The sequence below is a fragment of the Callorhinchus milii genome, unplaced genomic scaffold (genome assembly GCF_018977255.1).
Source record: "Callorhinchus milii isolate IMCB2004 unplaced genomic scaffold, IMCB_Cmil_1.0 Scaffold3, whole genome shotgun sequence".
NCBI lineage: Eukaryota > Metazoa > Chordata > Chondrichthyes > Chimaeriformes > Callorhinchidae > Callorhinchus > Callorhinchus milii.
This window is the reverse complement of record NW_024704744.1, coordinates 74,477,648-74,504,978: the sequence shown is the minus strand read 5'-3', so window position 1 is coordinate 74,504,978 and position 27,331 is coordinate 74,477,648. Positions and strand designations below refer to the sequence as shown.

General features: G+C 43.6%; 1 protein-coding gene across 2 annotated transcripts in view; it reads left to right on the top strand.

The window, feature by feature from the left end:
• Nucleotides 1–27,331, top strand: part of dtd1 (D-aminoacyl-tRNA deacylase 1) — an 89,336-nt gene that overhangs the window by 14,645 nt on the left and 47,360 nt on the right. The window contains exon 5 of one of the 2 annotated variants that reach the window (XM_042333054.1): nucleotides 13,720–13,779. The exons of the other annotated variant lie outside the window; for it this stretch is intronic. Within the exon in view, the coding sequence (XP_042188988.1) occupies nucleotides 13,720–13,764 (45 nt within the window). The 3' untranslated portion in view covers nucleotides 13,765–13,779. Of the gene's footprint in view, nucleotides 1–13,719; nucleotides 13,780–27,331 lie in introns of those variants that run through there. 2 annotated transcript variants of the gene reach the window in all.

Sequence of the window (27,331 nt, the reverse complement as noted above, 5' to 3'; positions counted from 1 at the left end):
GGCTGACCTGTTGTGGGTTTCCTGGTCTATTTGGAATTGCATTTGTAGTTTAATCTAGATGACTGCTTCTCGAAACATCTTATAATTCTCTACTGTATTGAGCATGTCCATAAAACTTGAATGTTCCCATCTTTGCGCATCAGTCAGTGCTTACGGGTAATGAAGTATGTTAAAGATTGTACCCAAAGGCAGTAATTTCAAATGGGCATCTCAGTCTAGAGATGTTATTCTTCATTGAAAACCTTGGTAAATTCATGACTTGCCATCTTTAATTCAGATGAAACCTGTACCTGACAAGATGTATACTGGGCATAAGTTTCTGTATCATTTTTGTCTGTTTCATTGCACAATACAATAAAATTTACACTTATATAATGGCTTTCATTTGGCAGGATACTTAAAGCGCTGAACAAGCCCTATGTTGGGATGGGATTGAACCCTGAACATTAAAGCCCCGGGGAGAAAAATTGCACCTGGGTCTAAAAATGGTCATTTTTCTCATTGTTTCCGAATGTGCAAATTTTGGATAATTCTTAAATTCAGTCTTAAATAATTGTAGGGTTTTTTTTAAGAACGAAAGCAAATCTGCTCAAAAATTAAAACTGAATTTAAGAATTGTCCAAAATGTGCACATTCCAGAAATGCTAAGGAAAAAATAACTTTAAACCCTGGTGAAATTTTCCTTTCTAGCTGTTTGTTTGTGACCCTGGCAATTTTTCTCCTGTTCTTCTCCTGGTGTCTCAAGCGCCCATCTGCTTCCGGGAACTCACCCAAGTGCCCGTTATTTATTTATGAGCCATGACAGTGAGTGTTAGCGGGAATTCAACCACAAAGGCCAACACAGCTGAGCCCCATCCTATTCTCCCCTGCCTGTGACACACTTGCACTTTACAGCAGACATCTCTGCATATTGATCAGGAGCAGGAAACTTGCCTGCTTTCCCTGTCTCTAATCTAGGGTTTCTGAGGGCAACTGTAGCTCTTCATAGGCCTTCTCTGCTGGAGGGAAGCGAACTAGTCTCAGCCTGGGATTTGGATCTGAAACCCACGTGGTTTAATGCTGCAATGGAAGATGCCGTTATCCACTAAGCCATCAAGGAAGGATCATCACTATCTGATTCTTTACTTGGTGAAATGCACCCACTCAATGCTCAAAGAAAAACAGGCTTCAGTTCTGTACAGAGTATACAGATCTTTGTATTTGATGTAGTGCCTTTCACATCAGGAGGACCTTTCAAGGCTCTGCACAGGATTTACTGAAGTTTAGTGACTGTGTATTCATAGATGAATGAAGCAGCCAATTTGTGTACAGTGATGACCCACAAATTGTCATGAAATTAATTACTCATTTTATTTGGGGGATTGTTGGCCAGTACACCCGGAGAAACTCCGATCTTTTTCCAAATAGTGCGGTGGCGTCTTTAACGTTTATCTGAACAGTAGATGGGATGTTGGTTTAATATCTCATCCAAAGGATGGCGCCTCCAGCTATGCAGCGACCTCCAACACTGTATTGGAGTGTGAATTTAGAGTCCTGATGTGTGGTTTGAACTCAGAACTATCTGACTTGGAGGCGTGAGTGTTACCAACTGAGCCAGGGTAGTTCCTCCTTAGGCAAAGTTGTGCTTGTAGAAATGCAGGTGCCATGTGAGGGATGTTTACCATCGTTCTTTTCTGAAACTGATTCTCCAGGATGGCTGCGATTGACAAATGTCTCCACAGGGAGGGAAGGGAAAGAAGAATCATTCTAGCCTTCCAGGCTTTAAAGCTTGGGATCTTTTAAAGCTCTTTGCTCACCTTTGTTTAATTTGTGTTTCGGGACTTTTCCACATTGCTGCTTTTCCGTTACCTTTCACGAGGTGGCAGCATTGCTCTATATGAACTTCAATGCTTCTCAAGTGCTGTTGTTTCCAGTGCACTGTGACTGAACCTGTCCAAGGTCCAGCTGCCCAGACACTGTGCCAAGTCCAGCAGGTCTCTGGAGAACACATACTGATGACTTTGTCTAATTTACGGGACAGCTTGTTGGGACCAGGGTAGGGTTGCTATTATGGAAAGGATTAGATCAAATGGTATAAAGGACCATCTTCATTCAAACCTCTCTGGTGGTCTCCAATGGTATTTTGGCTTGAGAGATCATCTTCATGAGAGATCACAGGAGAGATGCAGTTAAAGAAGACCCTTCTGGCCATTTGATCTCATCCTTGAGTTCTAATGTCTGCTGACCAAAGCGTCGTGCTGCTTCTTAATCGAGTCTTCTGCCTTCAACCACTCTTCCTGCTGGGTTGCTCCAGTTGTTAATTAAGCTCTGTATAAAGAAGTGCTTCCTGGTGTCTGTCCTAAAATTGCTCTTCACAAACCTGAATTTGTGAATTATCTTCCTTCTTTCTTGGCCCTGCCTTAAAGTTTTGTTTCTGGTTTACTTTCTCAACCTCATTAAGCTTCCTATGTACCGGCTTTTCCTCCGGCCCCCGCACTGTCTCGTGCGGTGTCCCTCAGGGCTCTGTCCTCGGTCCCCTCCTCTTCACCCTCTATACGCTCCCCCTTGGTGATATCATCCGCAGACATGGGGTTAACTTCCACACGTATGCGGATGACACCCAACGCTACCTTTCCTCTTCTACCCTCAACTCCACGACCACCGATGTCCTGACAGCCTGTCTGTCTGACATCGAGTCCTGGATGAGAGACAACTTTCTTCAGCTCAACGTGCGCAAAACTGAGGCCCTCCTGATTGGCTCACGTCAGCGCCTCCGCACCTCAGGCGCTGACAGCATCAGCATCCAAGGCTGCACTCTCCACCTCTCAAAGCCATCAGGAACCTCGGGGTTCTGTTCGACCCTGAGCTGTCCTTTCTTCCCCACATCCGCGCCACAACTGGCACCGCCTTCCATCACCTCCGAAACATTGCCAGTCTGCGGCACTATCTCACCCTTCACGCTACTGAAACACTGATCCACGCCTTTATCACCTCAAGGCTGGACTACAGGAACTCTCTCCTCGTCGGCCTTCCTGGCACCTCCCTCCACGAGCTGCAGGTCATTCAGAACTCTGCAGCTCGTGTACTGTCCCGCACCAGGCTTCGGGACCACATCACTCCCACCCTCGCTCACCTCCACTGGCTTCCCATCCCCCTGAGGATCGAATTCAAGATCCTCATCCTCACCTACAAGGCCATTCACGGCCTTGCTCCCTCCTACCTCTCCGACCTACTATCCCCCCACGTACCTGCCCGTACCCTCCGTTCTTCTGGCTCCGGTCTGCTCCACATCCCCCGCCCCAACCGCCCTACCATCGTTAGCCGGGCTTTCAGTCTCTCAGCCCCTAGGCTCTGGAACTCCATGCCCCAGTGCCTTCGCCTTGCCTCCTCCCTTTCCTCCTTCAAGGCTAGTCTCAAGACCTTTCTCTTCAACCTCTCAGCTTCAACTTCAGCTCCCCTCTTGACTCTCTACCCCCTCCTCGCTCCCTCCCTTCCCTCCACTCACCCTGACCATTTCCCCCCTGCTCGGGTCCCGACCCAACTGTCCAGCGCCTTGGGACGTCCTCCCGACGTGAAAGGCACTCTGTAAATGCAATCTTGTTGTTGTTATATAACATCTTATGTTGTTTCACAGGTCCCCCGCACTTCCCGCCCCACCATTGGGGGTTGGGCATTCAGCATCTCTGCCCCCACACTTTGGAACCTTATTCCACAATCCCTCCGCCTCGCCCCATCTCTTGGCTCCTTCAAGTCCCTTCCTCTTCGATCGTGCCTTCAGCCAACCTCCCACCCCAACCCCCCACCTGCCCTAGATCTCTCCTGACCCCCAACTCCCAGCTAGGGTCCAGTGCCCTGGGACGTCTTTCCAACGTGAAAGGCGTTAGACAAGTGTAATTTGTTATTGTTTCAAAACTAAAGAATACAGCTTGTTAGGTTGTTCCCCATGGCTCATCGATCCAAATACTAGGGACCTGTCTCACTGCTCTCCTCTGCAATATTTGTAATACTTGGGCAGTCACAGCTGTTGTCTTATCTGTTGTTATCAGATGTGATAGCCCTAACATCTCCATCCACATCAGTGACATTTATCAGTGTGGTAGCGTCGCCTCCCAATAGTTGAGTTAGATTGGGATATCTTTCAAATGAGACGTTAAACCAAGGTCCCATCTACCTGTTCAGATCCCATGGTACTATTCGAAAAGTGAAGGGAGCTTCTCCTGGTGTCCTGGCCAACAATCCTCTGAATAAAATTGGTCACTCATTCCATGACTGTTTGTGGGACATTGCTATGTTCAATTGGCTGCTATGTTCGCCTACAAAATACACAGCCATTACACTTTACTGTAAATCTTGTAAAGAGCTTTGAGACAATCCCCTGATGTGAAAGGAGTTATACCTTATGCAAGGATTATTACTGCCTAAGCTCTCCCTGCATGAAGGACGCTATAAAAATTCAAGTTGTCCTATCATTATTGTAGAAGATTGGGTTGGAATTAATATTTACACTGGAACCTTGGCGTACTGACCTGGAGCTCTCATTGCCTCTAATTTTAAAAGCTAGTGTGACTTGCATCAGACTAGATCCCATCCAGCAAAATATTTAGCTCAGCAGTTAAGAGACGGAAACAGTTTATTTAAAATGTTAAATGTTTTCCACCGGTATTACCTTTTATTTATTACCGGAAAGGGGAGAACAGTGATGACAACAATGACCAATGGGGGTGGGTGGAGGAAGGTTCTGTAAAATTGTTTTTAATCCATACCAATATTTGCTTTAGCTTAGGCTGAAGCAAAATGCTGGACACTCACTGGTTGCATGCAAGCTGTCTTGTTGATCATTTCCTAAACACAACATTGATCTATTGCGACGTCAAATAATTGCACTGAGTAACATATCAGCTTGACATATATTCAGACTCCGCTATAAACTCAGACTAAATCAATGAGCAAGTCAAACTCAATACTTGAGATGGTGGCTTCATCCCTTCTGGCTTGCTGCAGCTTTATATAGGTACTGAGAGTTCACTTATTTTAGGCTGACTGCGAGTCTGTCCCAGGTTGTTCTGGTGTCCTCCAAATAGAGAAGCTGATGGAGTTAATATGACTTGTTTTTGCTCACCTGAGTGTAAAGTCAGCATGAGTGTTTGCAGCTTGGTCCCAAAGCATCTGCAAATCTGGTCCAGAGCCTGAAAAAGGCAGAGAGCAAGTAACTTCGGAAATGCCCTCCCACTAACATTCCCTTAACCCAGGGAGCCGAGGAAACCCTTCTCCTGTTACACGTGGTGAATGTCAAACATACCTGAATCTTGACAATAAAAAAATGCAACGTGTAAAGCAGCTCTAAACCAGTAACCTGCACACAGCTTGTGAGGCCAAATATTGCAGTGAGCGATCCCTGAAAGGTGGAGGTCAAAGGGTTATCACCTTTAATAACCCCAATTTCTAGAACTTCCTGCCACTTTCCCTTCACCTCAGCCTCTCTCTATCTTTAAATCCAACCTAAAAACCTACCTCTTCGACCTTGCCTATGTTCAACTCTTCCTCTCCCTTCTCCCTTGCTTGGCATCCAGCCCCGTCACTGTGCAGTGCTCTTGAGATGTTATCCTACAAAAGGGGTACTATATGATTGCAAGTTGTTGTTGTTAATGTATACTTTAGACCAAAGGGTGAGAGATGATCTCAATGTGTATAAGCGTGTCAGCCCAGCTCAGTTTGCAACAATCTCGCCTCTGGTCTGAAGGCTATGGATTCAAACCTCAAGTGAGCTGTCAGTCAAGTGCAGTGCTGAGGAGTGGTACATTGCCAGAGGTGCATCCTGTGTAAGAGGTTTTAGAATCAAGGTCCTGTCTGTCTGTCTTTCGGAGCATTGCAGAGATTAAACAAATCCCAAGTGGTAGATAAACGAGCTACGAGGAATGATTTCACCCTCGAAAAGAGATGCCTCAGGGAAAAGTATGACAAAAGTCAATTCGGAACATTACTTTCCGATACACCAAGACAGCACAAAAAGACTAGGGGTTAAGAGTCGTGAACGGCAATTTGAGAATAAAGGACTGACACCAGGAAGTGTGGTTGTATAAGCAGGGCACTGGACTTGTTAGGAGACAGCTTGATGCTGCAGTTGAAGAACAGTTGGGTGGGTTTTCTGAATGGATGAGATCAAATGTACCAAAGGGCTTTCTTTGTCAGAACCTCTTTGACGATCTTGCTTTTGCCTCTGGAAGGATCATGGTTACCAAGGTCAGAATAGGGCACTTCCTTGAGCTCAGGGCTGCTACAGGAGGCAGTCTTTAAAGCTAAAGATCTGTTGTCACTATTTGAAACAGAAGGCAGTCTCCCCTGGTGTTAAGGCCAATAGTCTGCAATGCCAATTGGACACTTGCCTCATGGCAGCTTGTGGGAACTTAGTTTGTTAGTCGATTGGCTGATTCCTCCCAGGGGATAATAGTCCCTTCAAAAAAAATAATAATTTGCTCACTCACTCCACGACTGTTTGTGGGACACTGCTGTGCTCAATTGGCTGCTGTGTTTTGCCCACAAATACACAGTCAGTATAGTCTGTGAAGCGCTTTGAGACGTCTTGAAGATGTGATAAGGCGCTATATCAAACACAAGCATTATTATTAATATTATTATAACTTGCAGGTGCAAATGTCTGTCGCATTCACGTACAACACCAGTTGCTGCAATAGGCAATGTTTTTGGAAGGATTTCGTGACATTTGATTGCGAGGCAAAGTGAGGCAAATGTGAGCTTTTTTTTAAATAGAGCAGTAATTTGATGCAAAAGCACGTTTGACACATTAACACATTTAAATGAACGCACATTAGAATTGATGGCACCTTCGAATGGGGTAAAGTTCCTCCCACCCCCACTCTAAAATCTACCTGTACATTAGAGTCAGGGACACTTTTGATTGGAGTAAATAGAGTTTGAAGTAAGTGAAGAGAATCCAGTGTAAATCCCAGCAAGACTTCAGGATTCAGAGACCAACAGGAGGATCCCTGGTGCTCTTTATGTACAGTAAACTGCACTGAAGGAATGTTTCTAAAAATGACTATGTACAGTCCGTGTATATGACACTGGAGCCGAGCCAAGGAATCTACTGTGGTTGTCATTTATCAGCACTTCCTAAACAAGGGTTTTTTTTAATGAAGAAAGGCACAGCAAATGTTTCCAATTTGCCTCAGTCTCAGCAACTCCATCAAGCAATGTTGTGCTTTGACCTGCCACTGCTCAGTGAGTGCTGAGCTCCGGAAGTGAAATGCATGGTGTTGTGGAGCGTTTTATACTTTTTAAACATAGTAACTTAGTAACAGTAACAACTTAACAGTTTCAGGCAGGACCAGGCCATTAGATCATGTAACCTAAACATCATCCAAATTCCCAAGAATGTCTTTGACACATCTACCTGATTATGTAATAAACCTGAAGACCAATTAATGATTAGTCTCCTGGCTGGTGGGGTGGGGGAGGGAGGTAGTACACTGGGTCAGAATGTCGGGATCAAATCAGTCCTCTGTGGTGGTCTTGGTAGTTCGGTTTCGAGCCAGGTGGGCCCGCAGTATTCCAGGGCAGTACTGATAACAGATCATCTACGTTTCACCCACAAAATATACAGTCAATTCACTTTACAGTATATTCTGTGAAGCGCTTTGAGACGACTCGAAGGTGCGATAAGGCGCTATATTAAATGCAAGGATTATCCAATTTCTGTGTTATGTACGGTCGTATTGTCATTTTAAATTCCGAATGTTTCACACAGTTTGAATGTACTATCAGGGAGTGGTGCTGAGCAGAGGACAATAATAATCTCTCCAAAACAAAACAATAGTAAAATTGGTCATTTTCAATCCACGACTGTTTGTGTGACACTGCTGTGTGCAATTGGCTGCTACATTTCGCCCACAAATATACAGTCAATTTACAGTCTATTCTGTGAAGCGCTTTGAGACGTCTAGAAGACGTGAAAAGCGCTATATCAAATGCAAGGATTATTAATATATTATTATCTGACCTGGTTTCCTGGCTTATTATTATTATAATAAGGAGTATAATATAATTATATTATATATAATATATTATAATTATAAAGAAGGGTAGATTAGTATTGGAAGCAGGGATTATTTCCATTTGGTTACCATTAACCCTACAAGCCAAAGCCCTGATTTGTAGGGTGGTCCTAGCTAAACAAGCCAGATGGTGCGTGGAAAGGCATTCTACGGATTCTATGGATTCTTAAACTCCAGCAATATCCCAACACATATTCTGGGCTCCCCAACCCTTGGGTCTCGTCAGCCCTCACCTAGGTTTCTCCAGAATTAGGTAAACAGGCTAGATACTTTCAGGGAGAGATTGTGGATTCCATTCCAAACACAGGGAAATTTCGAACTAAGTGACATACGTAGGTGGAACTCTGTCTGGTTTGGATTCTGTGTATGGTGATGGGTTTCCATATGGCTGACCAATCCTCCCCGAAAACGGAATTTTTTTAATTGCCAGGAATTTGCCCAGTTCCTTTTTTATACTCTTTATACTTCCTTGTTCCACCATTAATATTAGTTTGTTCTGCACACGTAGCTCCCCTTTGCTGAAGAAAAAAATCCTTCGCACTTTGTATTCACTTTTGCTTTTATTTTGAAGCTATGATATGACCCCTTTTCTCAAATTTTCTACACGACAGAAAACCTTATCTGTATGGAAATTTTCTAAACGTTCCATAATGTTTAAAAACACCTCTATCAAGTTTCCCCTTAGTCTTCAAGTGAGAAATGTCCCTACATTCCTCATAGCTCTGACCCCGCAGTTCTGGAATTAATCTATTGAGTAGCTAAGCTGCATTCAGGAGAATACCACTGTTAGCATCTACACATTAACTATCCACATGTCCACTTATCACTATTGGGCTCTGATATGGAAGTGAGACACTGGGGAAAAAAGTAGAATGCCAGGTTACTAGGAGTAGATTATAGCTGCTTAGCGTAACTGTAACCAAGCAAACCAAGTGATTGATGAGCAATCTTTTATAGCTTCAGGGTAGCTTTCTGAGACGCTGTTCAACCTGAAGGGTGCTATATAAATGCAACTTGTCATTGTTGGTAGGAATATAAAGGAAGAGAAGGGCAGAGAGTCAAAGAGAGAGCGAGAGAAAGTCAGAAAGAGAGAGAGAGAGACAATGAGAGAGGGAGAAAGTTAGTGAGAGAGGGAGAAAGTCAGCAAGAGGTGTGTACAGTGTGTACAGTGTAAAGGCACTACAGTGATAGAATAACACCTGATGGAAGTGTTTTTTAGTTGCATGATAGCCAATTGGTATTTTGCATGATGATGCATTATCTGCACTGTTTCCATATTCACAAAGGGGCTGGTCACTTTTAGTGCACATTATTGCCTCTCTACTGTAGTCCTGGAGGTCCCAGATTAAAATCCCATTTTTTTGCTGAATTAGCCTGCCTTCTCTTTCCCGATTGTTATCCAGCCACCTCTTTCGAAAAGTGCAGGGGAGGACAGGATTTGGCTCAGCTGTGATGCCCCACGCAAACAAATAGCCTGCCAACACTCGCTGTCTGGATTCACGCATCAATAGTGCTCACTGTGGCGAGACACCAGAGAGCAATAGGTGCTTATGGAACTGTACTCTAATGGAAAGAAAAATAAGTCAATTGTCTTCAGGAAAGGAAGGGAGGAGGAAGAAGTTGGCATGAGAGAAGGGGAAAAAAAATCTGCATGTCACAAGAATGTTTAAGTGTATGCTGTTTGATCATAAAGTTTGCTATTTATTTCATCGGAACAGATTTCTGGCCATATATGGAATTGTCTTCATTTCGTTCTTTCTCCTGCTTACTGTTCACAGAGCGCTTGATTCATTTTCCTTAATGACTTCCTTTCATATTTCCTTTTCTGTTCCTATTTCTGCTCTTCATTTGTCTTTTATCCTCACTTTATATGCAGCCTGCTCAATCTGCTACATTTGGCTATCCAGCTGGGGAACTTACCAACTGAGCTGAACATAATTACTTCTAGCGATATTAGCCTTTGATTGAATTTTAGATCTTCTGCATTTTTATTTGTGTTTGTATTTTTGCATTCCTTTGGGGTGGGGGAAAAGGGGAGGATGGGGGAGGGAAGGGAAGTAAACCAGAGATAATCAGCCGACACTGGTTGGGCCGCAGTGGAGAAGAGTATCTCCTCGGTTAACATCAATTCCTTACTGAATGCCAGGCTGCATCGCATCTCCTGCTGTGCTTACTAAATTCCTTTATCCCCAATCCCAACCCATCAGTTATTCAGCTTGCTGTGGTAAGGACAAAAACAAAATGTCTGTCTTGGGGGAGAGGTAAATATGGTTTCCTTGGAGCTAGCTGCCTCAAACATGATGTGTTTGGGAACAAAATCTTGGAATGGAGTCGACGCTTTGTTTTGGTTATTTAGTTCCTACTGCACAGGCAGCAGGAAGCTTACCAGGCAGTGCTCTCAATGGCAAGCCATGCATGTTTTGGTTGGCTAAAATCCAACAGTACCCAAAATGGTGCACACTGGAAACACAGTTCCTTGGCTCTCGCTAATCTGCACCCGATAGGGAAGGAAGTTTCTCTCCTGCTTTCCTGGTCAACAATGCCCCAATAAAAAGTTGATCATTCACTTCAGGGCTGTTTGTGGGATACCGTTGTGTGCAAATTGACAGCTGAGTTCACCCACAAAATCATACAGTCACAGCACTTTACAGTATGTTCTGTGAAATGCTTTGGACCTCCATCCAACATGAAGGCACCATACCAAATATAAAGGTTAATTATAGTCTCTGAAATTACGTCAGCAGGGTGCAACCTTCTTGGGAGAGAGTGTACATTCCATTCTAGACACAGGGAAATTTTCATGTGTAAGTGGCATCTATACGTGGGACTCTGTCTGGTTCGGATACTCTTAAGCATGGTGATGGTTATCTGCGTGTGTAAGACAACCGGTGAGCTGAACCCCTCCCAAGCAAAAGCAGGTATCTGTGCAGTCATCTTACATCTGTTTGTGGACCAGTCCTTTCCACCTCAGAGCCCGACCAAAGCTGTGCAGTGATCGTAAAAGAGGATTCTGACTGCTTCATCACACAGTTTCCCACAGGCATCACATTGCCTTCACAAGACACTTGCCTACTGCCTTGTCTGTCTGAATCTTGTGAAGTGTTAACCTCTGAGCTGAAATCTTTGATAGGTTTCAATTGGTCTCCTTCTGTTGATGGTTTGAGATGAAAATGGTGCCACTGCCCCATCTAGTTATTGCCTCCAGGTGGCGATGTTGAATGGTGTCAGCCAACAATGGGTTGGGCAACAGTGAAATAAATGATCACCTATGTTTTTGCAGCTCCCTGAAATCCACAAACACACAACATCTTTTATAATCTGTAGAGTATATTATGTGGTCGGCATAGCTCAGAGAGCAGTTGTCCTATTTTATAAAGCGGCTGTTCGTGATCGCTAAGCACCAGCAAGCTATCTGGATCCAAAATGCCACCCTGTCGTCACCCGGCTAAGCCAAGTTGATGCCTACATTGCATTTTGATATTTAAGTTTGTCAAAGCGAGCAGCTCAGAGCATAGGAAGACATTGTTCGTGCAACAATGGGCAATAAATGGGAGTCTTGAACCCGTGGTCAGACACAGCAGGGTGCTCGATGCCGTGGCCTTCTGAGAATAGAAGCCTCTCGCCTCCAGCAATGGCGGTCTGGCCTGTGTAATACTGTGCTGGGTGTGTATGTGTGTGTGGGGAGGGTGGGACTTGTGCTTCCGGCTTATTACCTGGAAACAAGCATTTGGCCAGCCCCAAAGTAACAAAAAAATGTAGTTCTCTGTCTCTCGTATCCCTCAACTGTGTTTTTTCACCATTACAATATGGGCCCTGTTATAATGCTCTCTGGTATAGCACGGCTCCATTGCTCTCACGGGTCTACTGTGGACCTGTTATAAAACAGGTTCATTACACGTCCGGCTTCCAGTGCTGACTGACACGACTTCCTGTGCTTAGCACATGTATACAGTGAGCAGGAGATGATGTCAATGACAACCTGATCACCTGATCTGTCCAGTTTCGGGCCATGAAAACATGGGTCTGATTTCAATCCCTATTGAATATCCAGGATCAGTCTGTATCCACTGCCTCCCGATTTGTTGAGCCAGGCTGAAGAACACTTATCTGTAACTTGCGTGTACCTCCTCACAGGCTGGCAGAACTACAGGAGGGCCTTGAGTACCAGCAACAACAACAACTTGCATTTTTATATAACCCTTAACGTCAGCACTTGTATGCATAACAGAGTGATGTAGTGGCAAATGCAAATAATACAGGTTTGAATAAAAGTAAAACATTATGTATTGTCCATATGTTAGTCAATTTAAATGAAGAAATTGGCACTAGTAATAATAATACAAGTGTTATCGTGTCAGCAGTGAATGAGAAATGGCCATTAAGCCCTTTTTGTCTATAGACCATGTACCAATTTGTTTTATCAGACTCCATTCCACATGTTTAATCTCCTAAGGAAGACTCCAAAGGGTCTCTCTTTTCGCCCATCTCCAAAATAACTTCAGCAGTACAGAACTCCATAAAATCCCAATTCATTTGAATTTCAGACTTCTTTTATTCCATACTCACTTTCTGTTTCATAAAAGCAAGCCCTGATGGACACAGATACAGAGTCCATTGAAATGTTAAAAAAGAGAGAAATCCTTTGTAAATGAGGATCTTAAGCGATGTGGAAAAAAGACAGGGACCCCTGTCACTTGCGAGTGGGGTGTCCTAACAATATGCTACAAGATTCCACAATCTCATTTCAGTCACTAGAGATAATATAGTTGTCCGCAGTATCTCTGAGCTGGGAAACGGCAAGAATCAGGTGGAAAGTGCATTGAGGCAAAATGGGATTGGGTTTGTCTGATGTCACCTGCTTATGGAGCTTACTTTCTAGGCACATGAGTGAAGAATGCTCCTTATGGAATCTTACCCCAGCAAGAGTCTGCAGATTCAGAAGAGGAAGAGATAAAAGGGGAGAAAAATGATGCAGTACAGTAATGTACTCTGCCTTAACCTCATGTTCCAGAAAGGAAGAATATTTACTTGATCTCTTGAAAGATATTGCTTAACTTTTAAATAAGTCCAGATGTTTTTGAGTCACCCAACTACTAAAACTACATGAAAAAGTGTACAATAGCAAAAAGACAGGCCTTTCAATTGTTTACTATCCAATCCTGCTCTAATCATTTAAAACCTGGGTATTTCAGGATTTTTTATGTCTTGTTTTTGCAAATGGAGGTATTTAAAAAAGGACGGGCAAGGATGATAATAATCTTTGCATTTGGTATAGTGCCTTATCATTTCATCAAGACGTCTCAAAGCGTTTCACAGGATATATTGTAAAGTTTAGTACTGTATTTTGTCGGCAAATGGAGTTAGCCAATTTGCAGAAAAATGTCTCAAACGTTTTTGCCATTGCTGGAAGCGAGCGGGTTCTCTTGAAATGAAATGAATGACAATTTTTTGGGGGCTGGCGGGGAAAGATTGTTGGTCAATAACAACAACAAATTACATTTGTATAGCGCCTTTCACATCAGGAGGACATCCCAAGATCAGGACATAGGGAGAAACTCCCTTCTCTATTGAGCGATATAAAGTAAAGGCAGGGAAGTGCAATTAAAGATTTGTCGTAGAATTAATGGTGGAGTATGCTTGATAAAACAATAACTTGCATTTTATATAGCACTTCACGCAGGAGAGTGTCTCGAATCCACCATGCAGGGTTTGAACCACTCAGAGGCAACTCAGAGGCAACAGTGCTACACTCTACTTCAGAAATATCCCTGGGATGACTGTTCCTCCGGGTCTGTCCTCCTCCTCGTCCCCCGAGTCCTCCGCTCCACCCTCGGCAGCTGTGCCTTCAGCCACTACGATGTGAATGCAACTGATATGGCAGGAAAACAAAAACTAAATTACATTAATTATTTGAATACTTGTCTATCGGAATCTCAACCAATAAACTGGAAACAAGTAAATGTGGATGTTTTATTCCAAGAGAGTTGAAAAAACGTACATCTGTCAACTATAGACATATTGGTCTCAACTTGATCAGTGGAAAATGCATTAAAGCACACTGGACGATTATCTGTATGAATATAGTCCAACAAATGACAGTGAGATAGGAAGATAAACCATGTCACTGCCTTTTATAGTTATTGGTGATCAAAAACCTATGTTAAAGGGAGCTAACAAGGCCTGGACTCCAATCAGGCTTCATTACAGTTTGTGATAATTGGGCACCAGCTCTAATGGATAATTGAGAGCCAGTATAAAGCTGGGGGCTTGGGCATGTGGGAGGAAAGTCTGGCGACGATGGATGTGCAGAGGTAGAGCTCCCTTCTTAAAGTAAACCTTTTGTTTGGGAGTGTGACCCACACTCTCCTACAGACAGCCATGAGAGCTTGGAGGCCAGATGTTTGTATTACTTCTGTTCTTTAGCAAACCTCTTGATATTGAGTTTGGAAGACAAAAGGATAGTTATGTTGGTAAGTAAACAAACATATTATTTCCTTCCATTCGAAAAATAGTCCCTGCCTGGATTGTTTTGTGCCCATGAGAAGTAGCTTACATTTTTCCAAGTTGTCTAATGGCACTCCTTATACTACCACTCTCTGGGTTCTTGTGTTTAGATTTACTCGAATTATGCAGCATTTTAGAGCATCCAGAATTTTGCAAATTCTTGATTACGGTCTTTTTTTCTGAAGCTGTTTTACCATAAGTTCTATATCTTCAGAAAATGGGCTTCAAAATTAAAACTGAATTCAACAATTGGCCAATTTCTGAAATCTCTGAAATGCTACATTAACAGAGTAAATTGAGACCGAAATGGAGTTTTAACCTGATATAAGAGACAATCCTCTCAATAAGGAGTGAGTGCCCAGAGAGATGCGTCAGGAATTGTACCAGGAGATTTGAGCAGATTGTGGCAGTGCCAAGAGACCAAATAGGGTTGTATTACAGCATTGTCCATTTTTACAGAATGGACTCCATGCAGAATAGCTTGCAATTCTCTGCAATCGATTGGCGTGAAAATAATATTTTTGAATTATTAAAATCATAGCATCAGAGTAGCCATTTGAGTCATTAAGCCAATGCTGCTGCCAGCTCCTTCTTGGAGCTATACACTCTATTCTTTTTCTCTGTACCCTTTTGTATTATTTCTCTTCAAATGTTTTAGGTGTCAGCCTGATTCAGTTGGTAACACTAATAATAATAATCCTTGCATTTGATATAGCGCTTTTCACGTCGGGAGGACGTCCCAAAGTGCTTCACAGAACACACTGTAAAATGAATTGTATATTTGTGGGCAAATGCGGCAGCCAATTGCGCACAGTAATGTCCCACAAACATTCGTAGATTGAAAATGACCAATTTTGGCACTCTAGTCTCTTAGAGAGAAGGTTTTTGGTTCAAGCCCCACAGTCTAGACCAACCTTTTTGGTCAGCCAACTAAAGATTTTCTTGATTGAATATTTCCTCATTTAATGCCATATTATTTGCATTGCTGTTCAGTAATAACAATATTAATCCTTGCATTTGATACAGCGCTTTTCACGTCTCCTAGACATCTCAGAGTGCTTCACAGAATTTACTGTAAAGTGAGTTGACTGTATATTTGTGGGTGAAACCACATTCTACTTTTTTTAAAAAATGTACTTTTTACTTTTTTTTAAAAAATTACTTTTTTTTTAGTAACTACTGAAAACAAGGCATTGATTTGAAACAGACTCACCTGGACTGCTCTGGCCAGACACTTCTTGACAGCCGCATGGACAAGTTCCAGCCATGGGTAACCACCACTGCTCGAGGCTGACACGCCAATACAGTACTGGGGGAGCATTGTCAGAACTGCCATTCTTTGGATTAAATGGAGCTTCTCTCTGGCTCATTCAGGATGGTGAATGTTACGTCCAATGCCACTGTTTGAAAAGAGATTGCCCCAGTAACCAAGCCAGCAATGCCCCCAATAAAACTAGTCATTCATTTCATGGTGGTTTGTGGGGCACGGCTGTGTGCACATTGGCTGCCATATTCGCCTACAAATACAGTCCCTACACTTCACAATAAAATCCTGTGAAGAATAGTGAGACATTTTGACCAGGTGATCTCAAATGCAAACCATATTATCATTCCTTGTCTAAGACCCATTTAAATATTGTGTTCTTATCAAATAAGTTAGTTATATTAAATAGGTGAACTCTATCAAATAAATTATATTAAATGGGTGAACTTATTTAATATTAATTTGAAAATAAGTGAAATTGCTGTAATTATTATAACAACAATTTAGTAATAATAATCTTTGTATTTGATATAGCGCGTTATCATTTTGTCAAGAGATCTCAAAGTGCTTGACAGGATCCCCTGTATTTGTATGACTTGCATTAAATAGCACACGTCATGCTGGATAGCATCTCAGAGTGCTGAGGGTGTTTTCCACTGAGGAAAGATAACTTTAGTTCCTTGGAGCCTTGATTCTAAAATGCTACTACTGTCAGCAACATGTCAATAAAGGTGATGAACACTTCCTTAAAGGTCAACACATCAATCAGTGAAGTATGAGTGACTTTAAGTCTGCTGTGTAGATCCTTCAATAACTTGTTTATGATGAGACTCAGTGCTGTAATCTGGGATCAGCATTTGAATCCATGCAGGCATATTTGACATAGCTGCCCCCATTTAAGCGGTAGGCATATCCAGTTAATCTTTCTGAGCATTGTTAGATATTGCGTCCGCATACACAAAACTGAACCCCTGTTATTTTGCTTTATGGCTGAAGCAGGAAGATATTTTGTGTTTAGAATCAAGATTATGACGATCGTCCACATTAGAATTAAATTCCCAGACTGCAATCTCCAGAATGAATAGGGAGAAACTGTTTCTGCGGGTGGGTGGGTAAGCAGGAGACATAGATACAAGATAAATGGCAGAAGAACCAGAGGGTTGACGAGGATTTTTTTTTTTACAGAGAGTTGTTACGGTTCTGGAATGCACTGCATGAAAGGGTGGTGGAAACAGATTCAATAAAAATCTTCGAAAGGGAATCGGATAGGTACTTGAACAACAACAACAGAATTACATTTATAGGGCACCTTTTATGTCAGGAGGACGTCCCAAGGCACTGGACAGTCAGAGGTCAGGACCCGGGCATGGCGGAGGAGTGGGGTAGGGGTGAGGGAAGGCAGAAAGGTGGGAGGGCGATTGAAGGCACGATCGAAGAGGAAGGTCTTGAGACCGGCCTTGAAGGAGGCAAGGGAGGAAGTGAGGCAAAGGGACTGTGGGATGAAGTTCCAGAGTGTGGGGGCAGAGAGGCTGAAAGCTCGGCCACAGATGGTAGGGAGGGTCGGGCGTGAGACATGGAGTAGATTGGAGCCCGCTGAACGGAGGGAGCAGGCAGGTTGGTAGGGAGTCAGCAGGTCAGAGAGGTAGGAGGAGGCAAGGCCATGGATGGCCTTGAAAGTGAGGACAAGGATCTTGAATTCGATCCTCTGGGGGATGGGGAGCCAGTGGAGTCGTGCGAGGGTGGGAATGGGAAAGATGGGGTCACGGAGCCTGGTGGGCGAGAGTACACGAGCTGCAGAGTTTTGAATGATCTGCAGCTTGTGAAGGGAAGAGTTGGGAAGGCCGATGAGGAGGGAGTTCCCGCAATCAAGCCTTGAGGTGATGAATGCGTGAGTAAGGGTTTCGTCAACCTGAGGGGTGAGGCAGTGGCGGAGTCTGGCAATGTTGCAGAGGTGGTAGTAGGCAGTGCCGGTAATGGAGCGGATGTGGGGGCGAAAGGACGGTTCAGGGTCAAACAAGACACCCAGGTTCCTGACTGGCTTAGTGAGGTTGAGTGTGCAGCTGTGGAAGCTGATGCTGCCAGTGCCTGAGTGCGGAGGCGCTGGTGCGAGCCAATCAAGAAGGCCTCGGTCTTGCTGACTTTCAGTTGGAGAAAATTGTCCCTCGTCCAGGACTTGATGTTGGACAGGCAGTTGGTCAGGACGCCAGTAATCCTGGAGTTGAGGGTGGAGGCAGAGAGATAGAGTTGGGTGTCATCTGCATACATATGGAAATTTACCCCATGTCTGCGGATGATGTCACCAAGGGGGAGTATGTAGAGGGTGAAGAGGAGGGGACCGAGGACAGAGCCCAGAGGAACACCGCACGAGACGGTGTGGGGGCTGGAGGAGAAGCTGTTTGCTGAGACAAAGTGGAGGCGGTGTGAAAGGTAGGACCTGAACCAGTCAAGGACAGAACCTTGGAGGTTGAGGTGGGAGGAGAGGCCGTGGAGGAGGATTGAGTGGTCCACAGTAACAAAAGCGGCGGAGAGGACGAGGAGGCAGAGGGAGCCCTGGTCACACTTACTTGAAGAAAAAATATTTGCAAGGATATGGGGAAAGAGCGAGGGAGTGGGACTGATTGGAAGAACTACCCAAAGAGTTGGCCCGATGGGCTGAATGCCCTGCTTCTGTGCTGTAATATTCTATGAATCTATAAATGCCCCTTCAGAACCGCCCACTACACAGAGGAGCTGCTTTCACCCTCTGCCTGTTCGTGCTGCATTCAAACCCCGATCGCAGAACTGAAGTGTCTGCCTTGTGATCCCTCTGTTCTCTCTTGAAGTTTCTTCTTCCCCTGCGAGGCAGAATGTCAAAAATCCCACTCAAAATACTACAATAATAATATAATAATGATTCTCGCATTTGATACAGTGCATTATTACGTCAAAATATCTCAAAGCGCTTCACAGAATATACTGTAAAGTGTATTGACTGTATTTTGTAGGCAAACCCTGCAGCCAATGTGCACCCACAAACAGCCATGAAGTGTATGACTAATTTTATTTTGGGGGGATTGTTGGCCAAATCACCAGGAGAAATTCCCTTTTCTTTTCAAATAGTGTCATGGGATCTTTCACATCCACCTGAACAGACAGATTGGACCTCAGCTTAATATCTCATCCGAAGGACGGCACCTTCGACAATGCAATCCACCCCCAGCACTGCATTGGAAGGTCAGCCAAGACCATGGGCTCAGAGTCCCAATTGCAGCACTTCACAGGTTAAAGGGTCACAGAGGGAAATAAGTGAGCAATCAGCCTGTGTGTTATAAACAGATCCCACTTTGGGAATGGAGAAATCAGAGGTTTAAAGGTAAACTGATCCCTAATGGCTCAGTTAATCCTTGCAAGGCATTGCTCACTTTTTGCTTCCATCTCCAGATCCTGCCTGAAGCCCTATCTTTCCTCTCATCTCAGTCAGAATATTGTGTACTAATTTAATTAGGTCTCCTGAGTTACTTTGACATTCTGTTTATTTTTACCGGCACAAGTTGCCGATAAGTGACGTACTTCAGCATAAACTCATCAACCAGGAACTGTGTCGCAGCAAGGAGCCAGTTGGCTTCGGGAGGGGAGTGAATTACCCAACCTAACCCACCAGGGCACTGTTTATATTGCAGGGTTTGGATGGGAATCACTCCACGCAAAGTGTGTTTTTCATTCAAAGTAACAATGCCTAATGACACTGTACATTCAGAATTATTAGTTCGAAGACATCAGCAGTGATCCGACTGTATAAATAATACCCCCGGTATAAAACTAAGCAGTGCAATGTAAAGGCAGGCGCCCAATCCGATTTGGGGCCGCTGTTGTGACTTGGAGGCTTCTTATAAAGCTTTCACTGGGCCGCTCTATTTGGTGACACCCTGAGAGGCTTATGGTTCTGACTACAACTGGGTGAAAGCAAGGACTGTTCAATATTTAGGCTCCGGGACGAGACTGCCACCCGCGATTGGGCTCGATGCCGACATTCCGTTGCTAAGCATGTCACCAGCTCGGAGCCAGCTCAGCTCTGGGAGATCCGGCTTAACTCATCCCTGGAGGACAGTCACTTGTTGGAAGTGGGTTGGGGCTTCTTATATTGGTGTCAACTGACAATAAAATAAGCAGTGGTTTAAGGTGTGTAGGGATTGGGCAGGGCCATGGGATTGAAAGCACAGTTGGCTCTGAGAGCCGGTGCAGAATTGATGGGCCGAATGGTTTCCTTTCTGCTCTGCAAATCTCTATGATTCTGTAATAAACATGGAAATAAATGCTGCAGAGATGAAAAGGTTTGAGCAGGCACTTTGTTTTTCTTCTTTCTCTTCTGAAGGCCTTTCTCTTCCCTCTTCCTTTCACCGGGTCCTGGTCCACAGGCTAGCCCGGATACCACATTCAAGCGACCATGGCTCCTGTGTGAGCCTTGACAGTGAGTTCTGCCTGGCCGTTCAGCTGCAGGGGCATCGCAGCCCATGCTCACCCCCTCCTCATTCAACGTCCCCACACACCCTGGTTCATTTTTCTTTTCCTTATCTCAAGGGAGCCGAGGCCAATTGTAACGCTCTAACTGCTGCCCTGACTGAGATCAGCTAACTTAGTTCAGGACTGAGATTTGAATGTAATTCCTGACAAACCAGTGTGTTGAGTAACTAATGCTCAGGTAGCCTTTCAGTCGATGCAGTGCTGAGTCTTGTATGGTGTTTAAATAGTGATTGTCATAATGGAATCATTTACAGTACTTCAAGAGTAATGACATTTGGTAACTTTTCAAATGAACACTCTGCAGACATTAATCTATTTAATGAAGTTTGTCTACTTTGACAGAAAGAGGCCAAACTTTCTGTGTGTGAATTATAATCTAGTCTAGGTGATTCGAAGTTTCCATCCCTGCGTTACTGGAGAAGTGCTGTATCTGAGTAATGATTTATCCATGACTGTATCCAACGACATCCAGCGACTTGTGTTATCAGAAAATAAAGTGTGGAACAAGAAAAGGTCATTTGACCAGTGAAGTTCATTTCTTTCACATTTTAGTATAATAATAATCCTTGTATTTGATATAGCGCATTTGATATAGTCTTCGAGACGTCTCAAAGCGCGTCACGGAATATACTGTAAAGTGAGTTGACTGTATATTTTGAGGGCAAAACGAATAAGTGTAACCCAGCTTCACCCATCCACTCAGATATCAACTGAGCTTCAAAGGCGAAGGAAAAGAAAATTTTATGGAAACCCATTATGGCCCACTATATATCCAGAAATTAGAAATATCTAATTTCTGGATATTTCGGGATTCCTTAATTAAAAAATCTGTGAGTTGTCCAGATAGGGACTCCTTCTAGTAAGTGTCAGGACATCACACCAACCCAGAGGAGTTATTCGAAAAGAGAAGGGAGTTTCTCCCCTTCTCCTGGTGTCCTGGCCAACAATTCCTAACATAAAATTGGTCACTCACTCCACAGCTGTTGGTCATTGCTGTATGCAAGTTGGATGTTGCGTTCGCCCAAAAAATACAGTCACAATATTTCAGTTAAATCTTGTTAAACGCTTTGAGATGACACAACAATGTGATCAAAGTGCTATATCAAATACAAGAATTATTATAATTAGCACTGCTCTGACGTAATCTACGTCCGGGAGATACTGTAGGTTGACAGACGTTGTTTAGAATCCTGTTATCACAAAATAGATGCTAATGCCTGTGGCCTAATGTAATGATGTTGTGGTAGGTAATTGAATTGCTAAACTGTATATCTACTCAGTGGCACAATTCTGACCGCTCGTGCAGTTACAGTGTTTTAATGGGTAGACGTGATGTTCATAGCTAGGTTACAGAGGCTACTCCGCTCAGGTAATAGTGTTATTGCTTCTGGTTCGCGAGGTTGTTGGTTTAGGCCTCTGGTAGAAACTTGAGCTCTCTTTACAAAATCATTCAGCATATTACACATACTTTTGTCAGATTCCAAATATAATATCCCATCATCTTAAACCTGATTTATTTTTAATGTTGTTTCCACCCCCGCATGACTTCTTCCTTTTGGCTTTTCTCAAACAATGTACATTGAACATAATGATTTCAGGCACTCGATCCATCTCGGTCCATCTCGCCCACTCATCCAATCTCATACAAGATTTTTTGCAGTTTATCTATCTCTAAATCCAATAACCTGAATCTTTAAGTTGACAGGAACTTGTCTAGTTCCTTTCTGAAACCTTTTGTGCTTTTTTGCCATCTTTGCTGTCTGTTCCTCAGATCCATCATTTGTTCGCTGAAAACTTTTCTGTTTTTTCCTCTTCTCCATCAGTGCGCTTGTTTTGAAGATTCTTGAACAATGTATAAGGCACAAAAAAATTATCTGCATTTTCAAACTCTTCACAAGTCCTGCTCCTGCTCTCTCTCAGTTTAAGAGAGAAACCTCCTGCCCTGGGCAGCCAGCCTTCCTTCATATCTCTGCTACCTAACCTGAACTTTAATGATATAGATTAAGATGCCTGTCGTAATTTGGGTAGTTAGGAAAAAAAATAAATTAAAACAATGTTTTAAAATTTTCTTGAGTTTCTCTTTCCGCTCCCCCGTCCCCTAGAAAAAGGGAGTTTCTCCCGATGTCCTGGCTCAACAATCCCCCAAATAAAATTGATCTTCACTCTTGTGGGATGTTGTGTGCAAATTGGCTGCTGTGATTGCCAACAAAATACTACAGTTTACTGTACATCGTGTGTAGTGCTTTGAGACATCTTCCCAATGTGAAAGGCACAATCTAGAATATAAGGATTATTATTATTAATAATATGGCTTGGGCTAGCAGTAAGCTGTGTGAAGTGCTTTGAGACCGACTCCCAATGTGAAAGACACCTTTCTTGTGTTAATTTTACGTGAAAATGACCTGTTTTTTCAGGATATGGTATCGGAGTCCAGCCCACAGAAAACCTTGAGATAGCTGTGCATTTGGGTGGTTTTCTTCTATATTGGGAATTGTGTCATTTTATCTCTTATCCAGACGTGAAGTCCGGATATGTACAGCTCTATGCAACAGCGTAGACTACATGTTGTGTTAAAAGTGTGTTGGTGACAATATATCCGTATAGGAAATATGAATGTCCAGTGTAAGGAAAAGAACTAAGGATAACTGTTAGGTGTCAGAAATCAGGCTATAAAATCGAAAGTAAAGCAAAAGGTTGTACAGTATTTGCATCCCTACTGATGATGTGAACTATGTTGTGTGGTTCCTCTTCCCAGCTCTACACTGCTGGCTTCTCAGTGAGTACTCACCCGTCTGACTGAGTGCATTCCATGCCTGTGTGAGAAAGGACAGGAAATCTGATGGTGTGTGTGCTCCCAGGGTGAAGGAGGTCAATGGCCTCACCCCGTTGCACCTCTACTCAACACATCGTCCCTACACCTAGTGTCTGGGAAAATGCCTGAATTCCTGGCCAAGAAGGTCTTGCCCATGGGAAGTATTTTGTATCTGATAAATGTTTTCCCCCCTCCCAACTCCCAACAGTTTGACTGGGAACTGGACCATCCAGTATCGCGGATTGTGGAAAATGTATACGGCTCCAAAAGTGGAATCCAACCAAGTTAAATCTTTTTTTTAAAGTTATTTTTTGTTTATTTAATCTTTTTCCTTTTTTCCTCTTTTTCCATGCATCATGAGCAAATAAACGCTGCCTTAGCTCTCATTCAAAGCACTTATATAATCCTTTAATTTCATTAGGTTTCAATTTGATTATTGATCCTTAATGTTTTGTTTGGGATTTAATTTTGCTGAGGAAGATAAAAATGGATGTACTAAAATCTCTCTCCTTCTTTCTCTCCCCCCGCTCTCCAAAATTTATTTGGGGATTTAATTTTGCGGATTTTCTTTAAGCGTGATATTGGCTGAATGAAATCTGTGACTAAACGGTCAAGTTCCACAGGGTTTTTGCTTAGAGTAAGAATCAGCACCTAGAGGGAGACACCAATTTATTTGCTGTAGCAGTTGCTTTCAATAGGCTGTTGGCCTGTGTGACATTATTTACACATGATTGGGGGATCTTAGTTGGAGATTCTGGCACTCATTAGCAGATATTGTGCTGCTAAATGCATTTAGAACTTTTTCAACAGCATCTTGCCTTCTGGATGAGGCGAGGAAGGGAGACACTGATACGACCCAAATGACCCATATAATAATCCTCTAATAATAATAATAATCCTTGTATCCTGTTGCGCCTGGAGGCCATCTCACAATGCTATACTAAATGCAAGGATTATTATTCATTAAAGTGCTTCACAGACTTTACTGTAAAGTGTAGTGACTGTATTTTGTGGGAGAACATGACAGCCATGAAGTGAATGATCAATTTTATTTTGGGGGATTGTTGTCCAGGACACTGGGAGAAACTTCTTTCTCTTTTTGAATAGTGCCATGGGCTCTTTAAAGCTCACCTGAGCAGGCAGATGGGAACTTAGTTTAACGTCTGATCCGAAGGACGATACTTCCAACAATGCAACACCCCTCCAACACTGCACTAGAGAGTCAACTTAGACTATGTGATTACAACTGCCAGTTTGAACCCACGACCGTCTGATTCAGAAGCTATAGTGCTACCACTGAGCCAGGCTGACACATATTAAAGAGTATGAGGGATGAGCAGGAGAGTTGGTTTAGACTTGGTGGCTCTTGTGGGAAGAAACATAAGCATCGACTTGATGGGCCGAATGGCCATTTTCTCTTTGTACCATTTTATGATTCTGGGAACCGCAGCCTGGTCCCATTTCACTGCCAGATCTTGGCACAAACAATGAGGACTCTGCCACATTGGTTACCCTATCTGATCCTGAAAAGCACAGTGGCTATTGTTGTTGGACAAACTTTGAGGGGGCCTGAATCCTAAATACACTAGATCGCTGGGTAATCATGTCCATTTATCTGCAAAGGGCTTTGAAACTAGCAAACAAAATCGAGTTGTGTGAAGTTGTACCAAAAGGATGAAGAAGGTTTTCGAGCTCATTTGAGCTCATCCTTTCAGAGTGCCCCATATCCACATTGTGCGATAACAATGTATTTGCTCAACCGTAAGATAGTCAAGATGAGGATTTATTAATTGTTCAGCAAGTATACCTAGCACAAGCAAGTTTTAATCAGTGGTGGATCTATTGAGAAACTGTCAAGGATCAGAGAAAAAAAAGTAAGTGACACAAGTAGGAGTAGAAACTGTGATCCGATAGTCATGATGGGCACTCTGCCTGGACTGTGGAATCGAGGAATAGTCTGCTCTTAGATAGTAGATATTTTCAGCAGGAGGCAACTTTTTTTTGTGATTGACATTAGAAGAGTAACTGAAGTCCTGGCAAGAAATTTTCAGGAGAGTTTGTGTATTCATAGGGATCTGGTACAGAGTTTGGGGGAGAGAGGGGGAAAGGCTAACAATGTGTGAGACATAGAGCTGGGGTGGTTCTATGCAGGCCCACAGGGACCCTGGGGGAGGTGGGGAGAGAGAAGACTGGCACTGTGTAGGGGAGAGATGGGGGCTGGCACTGTGTAGGGGAGAAAGAGAAGACATAATTCGAAGAGATCGGTTTCTGAATAGCTGAGGTGTGTTCCTTGCCATCAACAGTATAATGAGAGGCCGAACACTGTGAGGGGAAGCAGCAACCCCAGTGTGCACCTTTATTTAGCAGTTATATGCATCAGTTGTAACACGTTCACAGAGAAGAAAGTACTATTTTCTAGTTGGCTCAATATCAGTACGAGAATGACATGATTTTGTCTTAAACAGTACACATAGTCATGGATCAGACACTCAATAAACCCTTTTAAAATACAAGGTGACGTGAGAGTTGGAGGAGACCGAGTCTCCACACAGCATGAATCCACTGGTCTTAGTAGTTCAAAAAGTATTGTTGAAGGGCTGGCTTGTTGATTCTGCATTATGCTGAATGCTGAGTTAGTTTCTGAACAGAAAGGTGCTGAGTGAAGACCAGGAATTTCTAGTAAGGAGGGAGAGTCACTCAGGGCAGCTCGTGCAAACTTCCTAGTGGCTGATCATAGATTAAAAAAGGCAGCCCTGAGGGAAGGTTCTAATCCTTTCCCTTGGTTAGGATTGGTGCTGAAGGTGAGATCCTATGATGGGTGGAAATGTTGCATCTGGTTGTTTTAATTGACCCTTAACTCTCCTTCAAACCTTTCAACCAGTCTCTGACCAAGTTCACTTTTCCCTGTCTCTACTGCATCACCCATCTCTGTCATTATCTCACTCTGAATGCAGTCTAAATCTTGCCTCCAAAGCCCTACTCATTCAAAATTCTGCTGTTCGCATACTGACCCAGACCAAACTCCGTACCCACATCTCACTAGTTCTGGCCAGGCTCCATTGGCTCCCCATCATCGAACGGATCAACTTCAAGATCCTCACTCGAGGTCTTTTAAGCTCTACCCTCCACAAAGCTCCAGATCATTCAGAAACCCTTCTCTCCTGCACCAAGCTTCACAAGCCCATCACCCCATGGTTCCCGGTGGATCAACTTTAAGATCCTCACATTGACAGCCATGTCCCACACTGCGTATCTCTTGTGGTCTCTTGGTGATCCTAATGCTGACTCATCCCCTCTACTCGCCAACTCTTGCTTCTTTCATGTCCCTCACTGTCACCAGCAGGTAAGCTTTCAGTCACTTTGCACCCCCTCTGTGGAATTCTCTTCTGAAATGCTTCTGCCTTGCACACATCTCACCAGTTTTGGCCAGGCTCGCCATCATTGAAAAGATTGACTTCAAGATCTTCACTCTCGTGTTCAAATCCATTCACTCCCTGGCACCCTCCCTACCTCTCCGACCTCCTCACTTCCCAATCCACCACCCGGCACCTCCTGTTTGTCCCTCGCACCCTCCATCCCACCATTGGAGGTCGTGCTTTCAGCCACTACGCTCCAAAACTCTGGAAGACTCTCCCTCAATCCCTCTGCCTTGACCCCTCGCTCCACTCGTTTCAAGTCCCGCCTGAAGACTTTCCTGTTCAACCATGCTAACGGCCACCTCCCCCGACTGTTAAGCGCTCCAAGATGCCACCCTGCATGGAGTGCTCTATATAAGTGCTTGTTATATAGAGTGCCCTATATTAGTCAAGTGTTAGGCTCCGCCACTGTTACATGCTCCAAAGCACCACCCACAAAGAGGGCACGATATAAATGCAAGTTGTTGTTTTTGTTGTTGTTGTGGTCAATTAATCATATTTGGCCCATAAAATATAGTCAATTCACTTTACAGTATATTCTGTGAAGCACTTTGAGACATCTTGAAGACATAATAACGTGCGATATCAAATGCAATGATTATTATTATACTGTAGTAGTCAGGGCAAAGATCCTGGTCTCTGATGGAAAGCAGGGCCTTCGCACAGTAATAAAGCAGAGTATACTCTGGACAGAATAAAGACCCAGGATTTCTCTGTGTACCTTAGGAAAGCCTCCTGACAAACCACAACGCTCACCACAACACCTGTGTGTCAGCTTGGCCAG